This window comes from Macaca nemestrina, chromosome 8, assembly GCF_043159975.1.
Source record: "Macaca nemestrina isolate mMacNem1 chromosome 8, mMacNem.hap1, whole genome shotgun sequence".
NCBI lineage: Eukaryota > Metazoa > Chordata > Mammalia > Primates > Cercopithecidae > Macaca > Macaca nemestrina.
In genome coordinates, this window is record NC_092132.1 from 136,982,690 (window position 1) to 136,995,904 (window position 13,215).

At 43.6% G+C, this 13,215-nt stretch overlaps 1 protein-coding gene across 1 annotated transcript in view; it reads right to left on the reverse strand.

Annotated features, from left to right (window-relative positions):
* Positions 1-13,215, reverse strand: part of LOC105463734 (platelet derived growth factor receptor like) — a 68,435-nt gene that overhangs the window by 15,335 nt on the left and 39,885 nt on the right. The window contains exons 3-4 of the mRNA XM_011710994.3: positions 8,213-8,364; positions 1,229-1,522 (exon numbers count right to left, since the gene is read on the reverse strand). Coding sequence (XP_011709296.1) covers positions 1,229-1,522; positions 8,213-8,364 — 446 coding nt within the window. The remainder of the gene's footprint in view (positions 1-1,228; positions 1,523-8,212; positions 8,365-13,215) is intronic.

The window sequence follows — 13,215 nt, forward strand, 5'->3', positions numbered from 1 at the left end:
AGGAGAAGGTTAGCTGTGTTCATCCAGGATGGTTCTTTCCTGGACAGGAGAGGGGAGTACAGAGATGAGGGCGTGCAGGGCGTGGGTAGTGAGTAGAGATGTGCTGGAAGCCAGAATCTAAGCCTCGTGGGTGGGGAGGGCAGAAAGCCCTGGGGAACAGGGGGTGCAGGTGAGGATTGTGGTTGAGGGAGTCATTAAACACAGAATCCTGGGAAAGTACAAGCCTGTGTCACTGGAGCTGGGGTCAGCCCCAGTGATTGCTGTCACAGCGGTTGTGGTTGACATGTTCACATTGTGATGAGGGTAGGAATATCCGAGGTGGAGCAGATGAGGGGTCCATGAACCTGACCAGTGGGTTCCAAGTCAATATCAAAGTCACCCTAAAAATGGAGCGACAAGCAGGACCATGAACGAAGTGCCAAAATGTTCGATGCACTCAGGGGAGTGACAGGAAAGGAAATGAGAATGCTGGTGGAGCCCCCAAAGAGCAGAGGTTCCCAACAGAAGGGCAGAGAATGAGGGTTGGGGGGTGGGAATGGGTACAAGAAGGATGCCAGCCTTGAGGTGGGAACGAACGGTGTCCTTAGGAGACAGCAGATTCGGGTTAAGACCAAGAGGCTGGGAGGATGCTCTAAAGGAGTTTGGGGACTTAGAAGACCTGCTCATCAAACAGAGAGGCAGCACCAGAGTGAATGATGGAAGGATTTGGCTGGAAGGGGGACGGGGGGGTTTCGGTCAGAGTCATAGCAAGGAAGGAGAACATCCTAGAAGCGGTGGGGCAGAAGGGAAGCCTTTAAGAACAGCGTAAGTGGGCCGAGCATGGTGGCTCACACCTGGAATCTCGGCACTCTGGGAAGCTGAGATTGAAGGATTGTTTAAGCTCAGGAGTTCGAGACCAGTCCAGGCAAGGCAGGAAGACCTCTTCTGTACGAGAGGGCGTGGTGGCGCACGCCTGTGGTTCCAGCTACTCAGGAGGCTAAGGAGGGAGGATCGCTTGAGCCCAGGGCTTTAACGCTGCAGTGAGAAAATGGTTGTGCCACGGCATTCCAACCTGGGCAGCAAAAAGGGACACTGTTTCAGGAAAAAAGGAAAAGAAAAAAAAAACCCAACAACAATGAAACAAAAGGCACTCATGGTGCTTCCTTATTCCATCTGCAGGCAGGGAACAGCAGTACCTGAAACTGACCAGCGGAGTGACTAGAATCTAGACAGGGGCGGCCCAGCTTACCTGCCACGTAGAGCAGCTGGTACTTGACGGAGATCTGAGATCTGCCCCCGGCCTCCGCCCTGCAGTAAACTACGCCCTGGTGCTCGGAATGAGGTTGCAGATACACAAAACCCCGCTTCATGTCATAAACAATGTCCGTTCCATTGGCTGGGATCTCCTTGGCTGGGAATTCCCTGTGGAGCGTGACTTTGGCCGACAGCACAGTCACCCGACAAGGAACCACAGCCTGTCTGTCCGGGTTCAAGTAGACAACATCGAAGTAGCTGGGAGAAGGCACAAAGAATTCTCCTTTCTCTGCAAAGGGAAGACACAGGCTTATTCACTCTGGAGAAGCAAAGTAAAAGCATCCTTAAGGATTCTGGCAACATCCTCCAAATACTGAATCCTTAGGAGTAGCAAAAGCTGGGGTTTTTTTTTATTTTAATGCTTTTCATTTTTTGGAAGAATGATTTTCCTTCCCGTCTCCTTAAAGAAAACAGAAAAGGTATCAGTTCAAGCCCAAATGAGGCCCACGGATCACAGCCATGAAGCAGCAAGGAACAAGATTTAAGATTTAACAAATAAACCTTTAACACGTTAAGGTTTAACAGGCCCAGCCTTACTTCTTATCCTTTAATACATACTTTGAAGTAAGTGACGACACTACTTGCTTTAAAAATATATTTGCAATCTGGCCAGGTGTAGTGGCTCATGCCTGTAATCCTAGCACTTTGGGAGGCTGAGGCGGGTGGATCGCCTGAGCTCAGGAGTTCGAGACCAGCCTGGGCAACATGGTGAAACCCCATCTCTACTAGAAATACAAAAAAAAAAAAAAAAAAAAAATTAGCTGAGTGTGGTGGCATGCGCCTGTAGTCCCAGCTACATGGGAGGCTGAGGCATGAGAATTGCCTGAACCCAGGAGGTGGCAGAGGTTGCAGTTAGCCGAGATCATGCTACTGTACTCCAGCCAGGGCAACAAAGTAAGATTGTGTCTCAAAAAAAAAAAAAAAAAATTGCAATCAGTAGCTTCCATCAAGAAAAAAATGTGTTAAAGTTCATTTTAATAATTATAGATTACATATGTCTCCTGCAAATGTATTTATATCCACTCATGTAGATGACACACATATTTCTCAAAGACGACTAAGCACATTGGTTTTTAGATTTCCAGAAAAAATCAAGTTAATAAGCTGTAAACTACATCCAAATTACAGCAAACTCAGTATTTAGGAAAGCACTTATTAATGTGATTTTATGATTGTAAGTTTTAAACCCTTAGCAATTGTAAAAGCTTGAAGCTATCTGTTGCTTGTGTGTGGAGAAATCAACCCCACAGCCATGGTCAGTAACTGCCAGCCAGGAAGCATTTCCCGGCACATCAGAGCTCCCTACACAGCCCAGAGGACCTGGTGCCTGCCAAAGTTAGTGGAGGGGAATGTTGCTGGTTTGAAGGAGGAACCCATCAGTCTCAGGTCTGCTCTCGGCTTGGCCAGCACCTGGCTGGGAATCTTCAGCCAGTCTCTTACATCCCCTCATTTCCCCTGAAATTACTCTGCCTGGTTCTTTAAGCTCAGATGATGGCATTTTTATCTTACCGAAATGGGAGAAATGAGGACTGACTCTGTCCTTAGGACAGGCAAGAAACTCTGGACTGGGCTTTTGGGGGTAATTTTTGTTGGTGCTGGTGGCTTTTCTTTTTTGGAATGGTACATTAAATCCTTTGTTTTTCTGGATCATTCTGTGAGGGAATATTATAGTAATTGCAAAGGGAAATATTTGGAGCTAGTGATACCCTAATACGTATTACATCCTTTCTTGTGTTTTCCCCACAATGTTCCTGAAATAAATAATTTTTCTTGCCTTTCTCCCCAACTTGCCTTCTTTGCGTCAGAGTTAGATGGTGTTTTAGGTTGGGGGCAGAATTCCTGGACACATCACCGAATGGTTCATGAGCCAAGAGTTCTTGGGCTATAAGTACCAAGTTCACTAACGTGCAGATCCTTCCTCTTGGCTCTAAGACGAGGGAAGAGCATATCATGGCTCAGAGAGTCTCCGTGTTTTACATGGGTTTCCATCAGGCTGGGAGATCCGTTCTACTTTATGAGAAATTGGCTTTCAGGCTTAGGTAAGGAGCACCTCTGTCAAAGTTGTGCCCAACGTTCACGTGTTCACACAGTCCATCTACATGGCCTTGGAGGCATTACTTAATTTCCTCATGCTTCAGTGTCCACATTTATCAAGAGAAGAATCTGGAGTGGATAATATTAAAGATGTTTTCTTAGCAGTAACACTTTAGGATTGCATGATTGCAAGATTTAGAGGCAACTTTTGTTTTACGAGTGTGTAGAATAATCTGAATCAATAAGCAAAGTCGTTAGTTGAATAAGTGAACCATGTGAATTTAAGAACATAAAAATATCATCTTTTTTTTTTTTTTTTTTTGAGACAGGGTCTCACTCTGTTGCCCAGGCTGGAGTGCAGTGACATGATCATGACTTACTGCCGTTTCAACATCCAGGGCTCAAGTGATCCTCCCACCTCAGCCTCTTGAGTAGCTGGGACTACAGGCACGTGCCACCAAGCCTAATTTTTTATTGTTTGGTTTTTGTAGAGTCAGGGTCTCACTATGTTGCCCAGGCTGGTCTCAAACTGCTGGACTTAAGCAATCCTCCTGCCTTGGCCTCCCAAAGTGCTGAGATTACAGGGGTGAGCCAATGTGCCCAGCCTTACTTCTTATACTATAATACATACTTTGAAGTAAGTGACCACACCAGTTGCTTTAAAAAATATATTTGCAATTTGTAGCTTCCATCAACAACCAAAACTGTTGAAGTTAATTTTAATAATTATAGATTACATGTCCCCTGCAAATGTATTTATGTTCACTAATCTAGATGACAAATGTATTACTTAAAGAAAACTAAGCACATGGGACTTTACATTAAAAAAAAAAAAAATTGGCCACGCGGGGTGGCTCACACTTGTAATCCCAGCACTTTGGGAGGCCGAGGTGGGCGGATCATGAGGTCAGGAGATTGAGACCCTCCTGGACAACATGGTGAAACTCCGTCTTTACTAAAAATACAAAAATTAGATGGGCGTGGTGGCATGTGCCTGTAATCCCAGTTACTTGGGAGGCTGAGGCAGGAGTATTGCTTGAACCAGGAGAGTCGGAGGTTGCAGTGAGCCGAGACAGAGTCTCACAAAAAAAAAAAAAAAAAAAGTGAAGTTAACAAGCTATACACTAAATCCAAATTATAGCAAATTCAATATTTAGAAGAGTCTTTTTTTTGAGACAGTCTCACTCCATCACCCAGGCTGGAGTGTAGTGGTGCAATCTTGGCTCACTGCAACTTTGGCTCACTGCCTCCTGGGTATAAGCGATTCTTGTGCCTCAGCCTCCTGAGTAGCTGAAACTACAGGTGTGTGCCACCATATCCAGCTAATTTTTGTATTTTCAGTCGAGATAGGGTTTCACCATGTGGATCAGGCTGGTCTCAAACTCCTGACCTCAAGTGATCCACCTCCCTCAGCTTCCCAAAGTGCTGGGGGATTACAAACATGAGCCACTGTGCCCAGCCAGGAAAGTACTTATTAATGTAGTTTTCCTACATATAAAAATGAGAGCCCCAGCCTTTCACGATGAGAAAGCCCTGCCGCTGGTAATGTTCTCATCCTTGACCTGGGTGGGAGTCACATGTGCCTGTTTGGTTGACGACAATTTATTGAGCTGTATACTGAGAATTTGAATGTTTTTCTTTACATATGTTATACTCCAATAAAAAGTGAGAGAGAAGGGAGAAAAACCTTCCAAGAGCCTCCTGGATAAAGACGAAAGAGGAAACATATATGGCAATTGTTTATCACAGATTGCACACTAACAACAGTCAGTCCCCCAAAAGAAGCTTCAATCAAACTCTAGGAAACATACAAACATAATGAATGACAGACGTTTCTCCACATGGGTAGCCAGGAAACATGTTCTGAAAGAATCCTGAGCCAGCAGTGGGAACCTCAGCTTCTGTAACTGCCCATCTTGATTTTTCAAACCCACCCATGCTTGAAAAGACAAATTGATAAACCCTACAGTGAAAATCCAACTGGACTCCTACCTTAGTGTTGAGAAATAAGAAAAAAAAAAAAAAGAGAGAAATAAGAACAAAAAACTCATTAGGTCACCTCCCTTTTTGATCAAAGTTTCTTGATAGTTGGAATAAATATATTTTAGCCTTTCTTTGGTTCCCAAAAGGAGTTCAGTAAATTAAAAAAAAAAAAAGGATCTGCCTCCAAAACTCAAAGTGAGCCCATAATTTTTTTCGTAATTTTTTTTTTTGAGACAAAGTCTTGCTCTGTCATCCATGTTGGAAGTGCAGTGGCACAATCTTGGCTCACTGCAACCACCGCCTCCCAGATTCAGGTGATTCTCCTGCCTCAGCCTCCTGAGTAGCTGGGACTACAGGTGTGCGCTACCACGCCCAGCTAGTTTTTGTATTTTTGTAGAGATGGGATTTCTCCATGTTGGCCAGGATGGTCTCGAACTCCTGACCTCAAGTGATCCACCCACCTCGGCCTCCCAAAGTGCTAGGATTACAGGTGTGAGCCACCATGGTTGGCCAAGACCCCATAACATTAATAGAACATTATGCCCAAGCTAAGCCTTCAGTTCAAAACCTCGACTGATACTTTGGGAAGACACAACAGTGCTAATTATGGCAAAAAATCTTCCTTCTGCAACTTGAAATGTGGAATCAGTCGTTGTCTGGAATAACAGACTTTTATTCATCTTAATTAGTTGCCTTTTCCACTGTTGCTTCACAGCATGGTATAATACAAAGGGCACACAGACAGTCTTGGGTAGCGAGTTCCAAAATGAAGATCCAAAGAGAGTGCCTATGAACAATTATTAACAATTCTCCTGACAACACCAGTTATGCTAGCTAGAATCTGGCTATCAGTCCATCCTTCACCTTGTCCTAGAAAAGGTTCAAGGCAGTAAAAACACTGGATCCTGGGTCAGAAAAAAAGATTTCACTCCTTATTGTGCCACTACAAGTCCTGGAACATTATGGCTCAGCATGAGCATTAGTACTTGTGGTATTTTGGAGATAATAAAATAGCTTTTGCTTATTTCCCAGGGATGTTGTGGAAATGAAATTGATAGAGGCAGGAGGCAGAGAAATCTCCTAAGCAGATATGGGAGGGTCCTTAGAGAACCTCTGACCTACCACGGTCTTTGTGCTCAGGAGTCTCGCCTAAACATGCCCCTAGTGAAAAATTCCATCCCTTAACACACGTGCAGTAAGGGAAATAAATCAACGTGGAGTGACTCAGATTAAGGGCCCGCATGTGCACTGAAAGGAAGGGGTGGAGCCGCTAGGAATTCACGCCTTTTACAAACAGGGAACCCAGTCCTACCAGGGGAACATAGAAGCCCTTGTATTCAGCCGTGTAGAGGGCAACCTGCAACCTGCTTTCAGGACCCCTCTTTTTGCTGAGAGCTTTCGCATACTAAATTCTACTCCACTCACTCTTTTAAGTGTCTGTGTGCCTAAGTTTTCCTGGCATGAGACAAAAACTCGGATCTAGCTGAACTAAGGAGTAAAAAGTCTCCTTCAAAATGAGATACATGTGCTTCCAGAACTGCAGCGTACCCTACTAATACATCTTCTTGCCAGAGGGGAGTTATTTGGGCAGGAAAGGACAAATACATAAAATTGTACTAAAACATTCTTTACTGGTCAGGTCATAACATCATTTGGGTCATAGGTCTAAGTCTACGTCTAGGCCTATTTAGGTCTAGGTCTGAAAGGTAGATGGATTCAGGGCATAGAGAAATCTCATGAAAGTCCCTGGCCAGGCACTAAGAAAGGATTCTGGTTTCACCTGAAATGTCTTGGACAACAATAGGACTGGGGTGGATTTGGAAGATTCCTGAAAGCTGTTACTGACCTCTGAACCTTGTTGGAGAACTTCATCCCCTAAACTTCAGAACTTAGAGAACATTACAGAAGAAAGAGGCTGAGCAGTTATTCTGCACACCTGTTTCTCAAAATGCAAGCTCCACCTTCCAGAAACATACTTTGCACTGCAGAGTTCTCCACTCTGACTTGAACATTTTCAGGCAGTCCACTGAGGCTTAGGGACAGGGACTGGAGACACAAGAGCCACAATCTTTGGGAATCTTGCCTCTGAAATCCCAGCTCATAGTACTCCCAAGAACAAATGGGGCTGAGCACTGTGGTTCATGCCTGTAACTACAGCACTTTGGGAGACCAAAGCAGGAGGATAGCTTGAGCTCAGGAGTTTGAGACCAGCCTGGGCAACACAGTGAGACCTCATTTCTATGGAAAAATCAAAAAATAAAATAATAAAAATGACAAATGGGAGGAGGTCTTTAGCAAAGCATCCTATGGAGTTTCCAGAGAGGAGATGGTCATAGGTTCTGAGAACACAGTGATGAAAGTCAACAGCAGCACTGTCCAATAGAACTTTCTGTGATAAAGGGAATGTTCTCTCTCTGTGCTGTCTAGTACAATAGCCATTAGCTACATGCCACAGTTGAGCACTTGAAACCTGGCAAGTGCACTGAGAAACTGTTTTGAATTTTATTTCATTTTGATTAATTTTCATTTAAATTTAAGTAGCCACACGTATCTAGTGGTCACTATATTGGCAAGTGCAGGGACAGACCCTGGAACCAAACGGTTTGTGTTGAAATCTTGTTACCACCACTTACTTGCTGTGTGACCTTAAGGACTTATTTAACCTCAACTTTCCCATCTGAAAAATAATAATAATAATCATAACAATAATATTAGTATATGCCCTGAAGGGTTATGGTAAGACTTACATGAAATAACTGATGTAAAGCATTTAGCCCAGAGCCTGGCAAACAAGAAGTGCTCTGATGTCATTATTTGCTATTCAGCATGCAGTAGGGAAACCTTCAGCTCTCAGCCAAGTCCAGAAGTTTGAAGAGTTCCATGAATGCACCAAGTATTTTACCTGTAAAAAAGATGTAGGTGGAGCCTGTTTTGGTCTCGTCCTTCCTGCAGATGTAGCCGCTGCAGAGCTGCCCCCAGCAGCTGAATTCACCCGTGTCCGCCGAGGTAGAGTTGACCAGAGTCAACTGGCCATAGCGCTCATTCTGCTTGACACTAGGAATAAAAGAGACATGAACTCAAAGGAGGTCAGACCTGGGCTGAGGCCCTCCAGCTGTCACACTTGGCTCCACGGTTCTCTGGGAGACTTGCCCCAGTCTTTCTCCAATGTCACAAAGAATGTGTCTGGCTTGTCGAACACCCCTAGAATTTAAAGTATAATAATAAAAAATAATAATGCAAAAAAAAACTGAAAAAAAAAGAAATCAGGAAAAAAATGACATTTTTCCATTTTAAAGTTCATTCTGTAACAATTTGAGCAATATGATGGATTGTTCGGCTTTTCAGTATAATACAACGAGGTAAATATTTTTTGCAACCATTCAAAAAATTTTATTCATAACCATATTTCTGGATTTTACTACTTTTTTTCAGATTTTATGCAGTGATAAAATACCCAGAAATGTTAATCGTGAAAACGCAACTTTATACACTTGTCAAAACTCAAAGAATGAGCAATACAAGATGTGAACCCTAACTTAAACTATGGACTAGCTAATGATAACGTATCAATATTGGTACATCAGTTGTCAAAAATGTACCACATTAATGTAAGAAATTAATAATGGGAAAACTGTGTGCAGGAGGGGAGGAGGTAAATGGGCACCCTGTATCTTTTTCTCCATTTCTCTGAAACCTAAAACCACCCTAAAAAACAAAATCTATCACTAAAAACTGCAATATTCTGTTTTAAGAAAATAAAATATGAACATTATTTTCACCATACATTGCTACATATTTTAATAAACCGATGTGTCACCACTTAAAAAAAAGAAAAAGAAAAAGAAAAAAACAACGTGTTTGGCAGTGGTTCACAGCTATAATCCCAGTGTTTTCAGAGGCCAAGATGGGAGGATAACTTGAGGCCAGGAATTTGAAACCAACCTGGGCAACATAGCAAGACCCCATTTTTACAAAAATTAAACAATGAGCCTGGCATGATGGCTGACTCCTGGAGTCCTAGCTACTTGGTATGCTCAGGCAGGAAGATGGCTTGAGCACAAGAATTTGAGATGCCAGCGAGTCATGATCATACCACTGCACTCCAGCCTGGGTGACAGAGCAAGACCCTGTCTCTAAAAAATAAAGAATATGTTTCTGATAAATGGGTGTGTGGGGGAAGCAGAGAGAAAAGCCTCTCCTCAAAGGAAATAATAAACGTCAAAGAGAATTCCTCTTCTTGGAGAACATAATTGTCCTCAGACCTGCGGTTTCATTAAGTAAAATCCTTGGTGCAAAAGCTACGCAGCCTCAGAAGCTCAGCCAGAAAGCCTTGGGCTCGTGTTTTGCTTTCAGTCTGTGTCTCATGAATTCGTTTCTAAGCAGTCAACATGAATGAAAGTACACAGCATTATCCAATACCCAAAATCCCTTTCATCGATAAAGGTAAGTCTCCGCATTAACTCTTGGAATCTTAGACACGTTACATTATCATGTTAAAACCAAAAACTTTCTTTTAGGAAAAAAATGCATTGGCTGATAAGATCCTGAGCCCAAAGCATGCATGCAGCCCACTTCTAATAAAGTATTTAAAGCCTTTGGGCATTTGGACTTTTCCTCTGACCTTACTCAATTATTTCTTCTTTTATTTTTCTTCCTTATCTCTTGTATTTTGTATCTTGTTGCATTGCAAATATATTTGCAACCCCCTTCAGTTTCTTTCTGAAATGAAGAGGGGCATATATATTTATTATTAAACACAAGCATTAGCCCATTTCAATGGTAATTAATTCTATTATATTGTGGCAGAAATCCAGATGTATCAGATTTATCATCCCCACACTGGAGGTTCCCCTGAGGCCGAGAGACTCAGCATATGGGGACGCCAAAATAAGCAGTTTTAATCTGGGGACTCATCTCAAATATCCAAATGCTTCACTCTTCTGAGATCCACATACTTTTATGATGTAGTTGAGATTCTCCAGTTTATCTTGCAGCAGTATCGATACGGTGACCAGTTTACATTTAGCATAGGGCAAAATGTCAGCTGAGTTGGTCCTGAACGCAGCCCTGTTCTGGTTCACTGCTGAATAGCTTGTTTTGTCCACCAGTTCTGTCAAGAGGTGATTCTGTACTCCCACGCCATCAACTGCCTCCTTTACCCTGAACGGAAATCTCTCCTCCTTCAGGAAGCTTCTAATTAGAATCGACTCTCAGGAATCTCCCCACTTTCGCCCGACATAATTGACTTCCCTGTTCTCTACCCCTCGGATACCCCTGGCTTCCTGTCATTGCACTAGATGGTACAAACTTTGACGCAGGGACTGAACTGCATTTGTTTTATATTCTCTAAGAAACAAATCTGTGCAGAGTACACAGCAAGGACTCCTAAACACAAGTGAATTGAGTTAAACCAGTGATGAAAAAGGAAAGAACCTGGAGAGGCAGGCATCCAGCTCCCTATTTTGCAGAGGGGAAAACTGAGTCTGAGACAGCAGAAATGGCTTCCCTGAAACCCACAGCTTGTGAACCACTTGTGAGCAAGTCTTCCTTAAGTCAATTAAGTATGTTCTAAATGCCACTCATTAGACAAGAAAATACATACAAAGCCCTTCATGCAATGCCTGGTTCATTGTATTATCCCAGTTATATGTTAATTACAGATGAGTAGTAGTAATCATGAATATTACTATAGCGATGACAAATAGTACACATGCAGCATTGGGGACAGTTAGCACAGCCAAAAAAAAAAAAAAAAAAAAGGTCAGGTGCGGTGGTTCATGCCTATAATCCCAACACACTTTGGGAGGCTGAGGTAGGAGGATCGTTTGAGCTCAGGAGTTCACGACCAGCCTGGGCAACATAGTAACACCCCATATCTACAAAAAATTAAACATTAGCCAGGCATGGTAGTGTGCATGTTGTCCTAGCTACTCAGGAGGCTGATGTGGGAGGATCTCTGGAGTCCAAGAGGTTGAGGCTGCAGTGAGCTATGATCCCACCACTATACTCCAGCCTAAACGACAGAGCAAAACCCTGTCTTAAAAAAATAATAAATAAATAAGTAAGTTTAAAAAAATCAATGCTAGTTTTAGTTTTAAGGATGAAGCTGGATTTCAGCACATTAAAAAAGTGGAAAAGGGAAGGGAAAATGGAGGTGGTTGTCTCCCCATGTAGACAATATCTGGCCATATTCCTGTAGAGCTCAGAATCAGGGTACAAAATCAGCAGGCAATCAACAAATTCAGTACGCATCTTCTCTGGGCCCAGCATTTGCTAGCACTGTAGTGCTAGAAAGTATTAGATGCCATTTCTACTGGGAAAGTAATTAGGTACGTAAAAAATTAACACTTAGGAATAACCCTACCATCAGCGTGCAAAGAAGCATGCTGTATCTTTAGTAGGTTTGGGGGTGGAAGGAAGGAAATGCACTGGAAAACAGTTCTGCATTTTTCCACCCCCTCTTCTAAGCAAACAATATAAAACAGGAAACAAATTATTTAGTAGGATTACAGTTTAAATGCCTGGATTTAGAATGTCCATTTCTACCAATGGTATCTCACCGTCCAGGCAGCAGGCTATGCAAGGGCTTGGAAGTGACCGAAGGCCTCTGGAGGCTGAGTCCATGTCATGAAAGGGAGACAAGGATTCCTTGAGCCCTTCAGAGCCACTGTATAAAGACGCTTCATCAAAGACCCTTCCTTTCTGTGTAACCACTGAACACCGCCCCCAGGGATGGAGGAAGTGGAGAACGGGGAGTTTAAGTGGAGCAAAAAGGAGGTGTTATGACCAAGTGCCAGGAAAAAAGTGTTCTAAGAGAAGCAGAATTCACATTAACAGGAATCATCTCTGAACACGCCAACACATCAGCTTGCCTCTGGCCTTTTCTTTCCAAACTAGGAGTTCTAGCCCTGACCCACAGAGATCTCAGTGATGGCCAAGTCCATGTTTCAAAGTGAATGTGTTCAAATGTTAAGACCCTGTGTATTTATATGTGTGTGTATGTCTTCTAACACGCTCTCCCAGCCTTCACACACACAGAGTCTTGCTCTCATCAGTGGAGGCCTGAAGCTTCCTGCATTTAGCCCAGGCTGCTCTCTCCTGGGGGTGGTCTAAGTCATGAGATGGTGTAGAGGAGGGAGCTGACAGCCCTCAGATATAGTGACCAGTGCATCTTACCTGGGGCAGTGGCCAGGTAATAGAAGTGGGGTTCATTTACTGTCCGCCCCCGTCAAGACTCTGCAAGCCAAGGGCAGAGGGTGAGCCCTGCGTTACAAGATAATGATTCATTGGTCTTATACCCATACATACTTAATGAGTACAAAATAAATGGGAGGTGCTGGAGAGGACAGGAGGGATGCAACGATGTCTAGAGAGGTCCCTGCTCTCGAGTTCTCCTACACAACATGTCATGAGAACTCCGAGGAGAGTAACCAGCAAGACCCTCCAGGCCTAAAGGGTCTTGGTAGAAAGGAAGGATGTCAACATGCACAAATCAAGGGCACACATTCCGAGGGAAGGAGATCTCCAGAGAGAAGAAAAAAGGCAGGTTTGTGCAGAACAAAGACATGTTTTTCTGGACCACAAGTTGGCTGAAGACCATGGTCAAAGGCATACAATCATGGACTTGGGCCGGGCGCGGTGGCTCATGCCTGTAATCCCAGCACTTTGGGAGTCCAAGGCGGCTGGATCATGAGGTCAAGAGATCAAGACCATCCTGGCCAACATGGTGAAACCCCATCTCTACTGAAAATATAAAAATTAGCTGGGCGCGGTGGTGCATGCCTATAGTCACAGCTACTGGGGAGGCTGAGGCAGGACAATCACTTGAACCCGGGAGGTGGAGGTTGCCGTGAGCTGAGATTGTGCCTCTGCACTCTGGCCTGGTGACAGAGCAAGGCTCTGTCT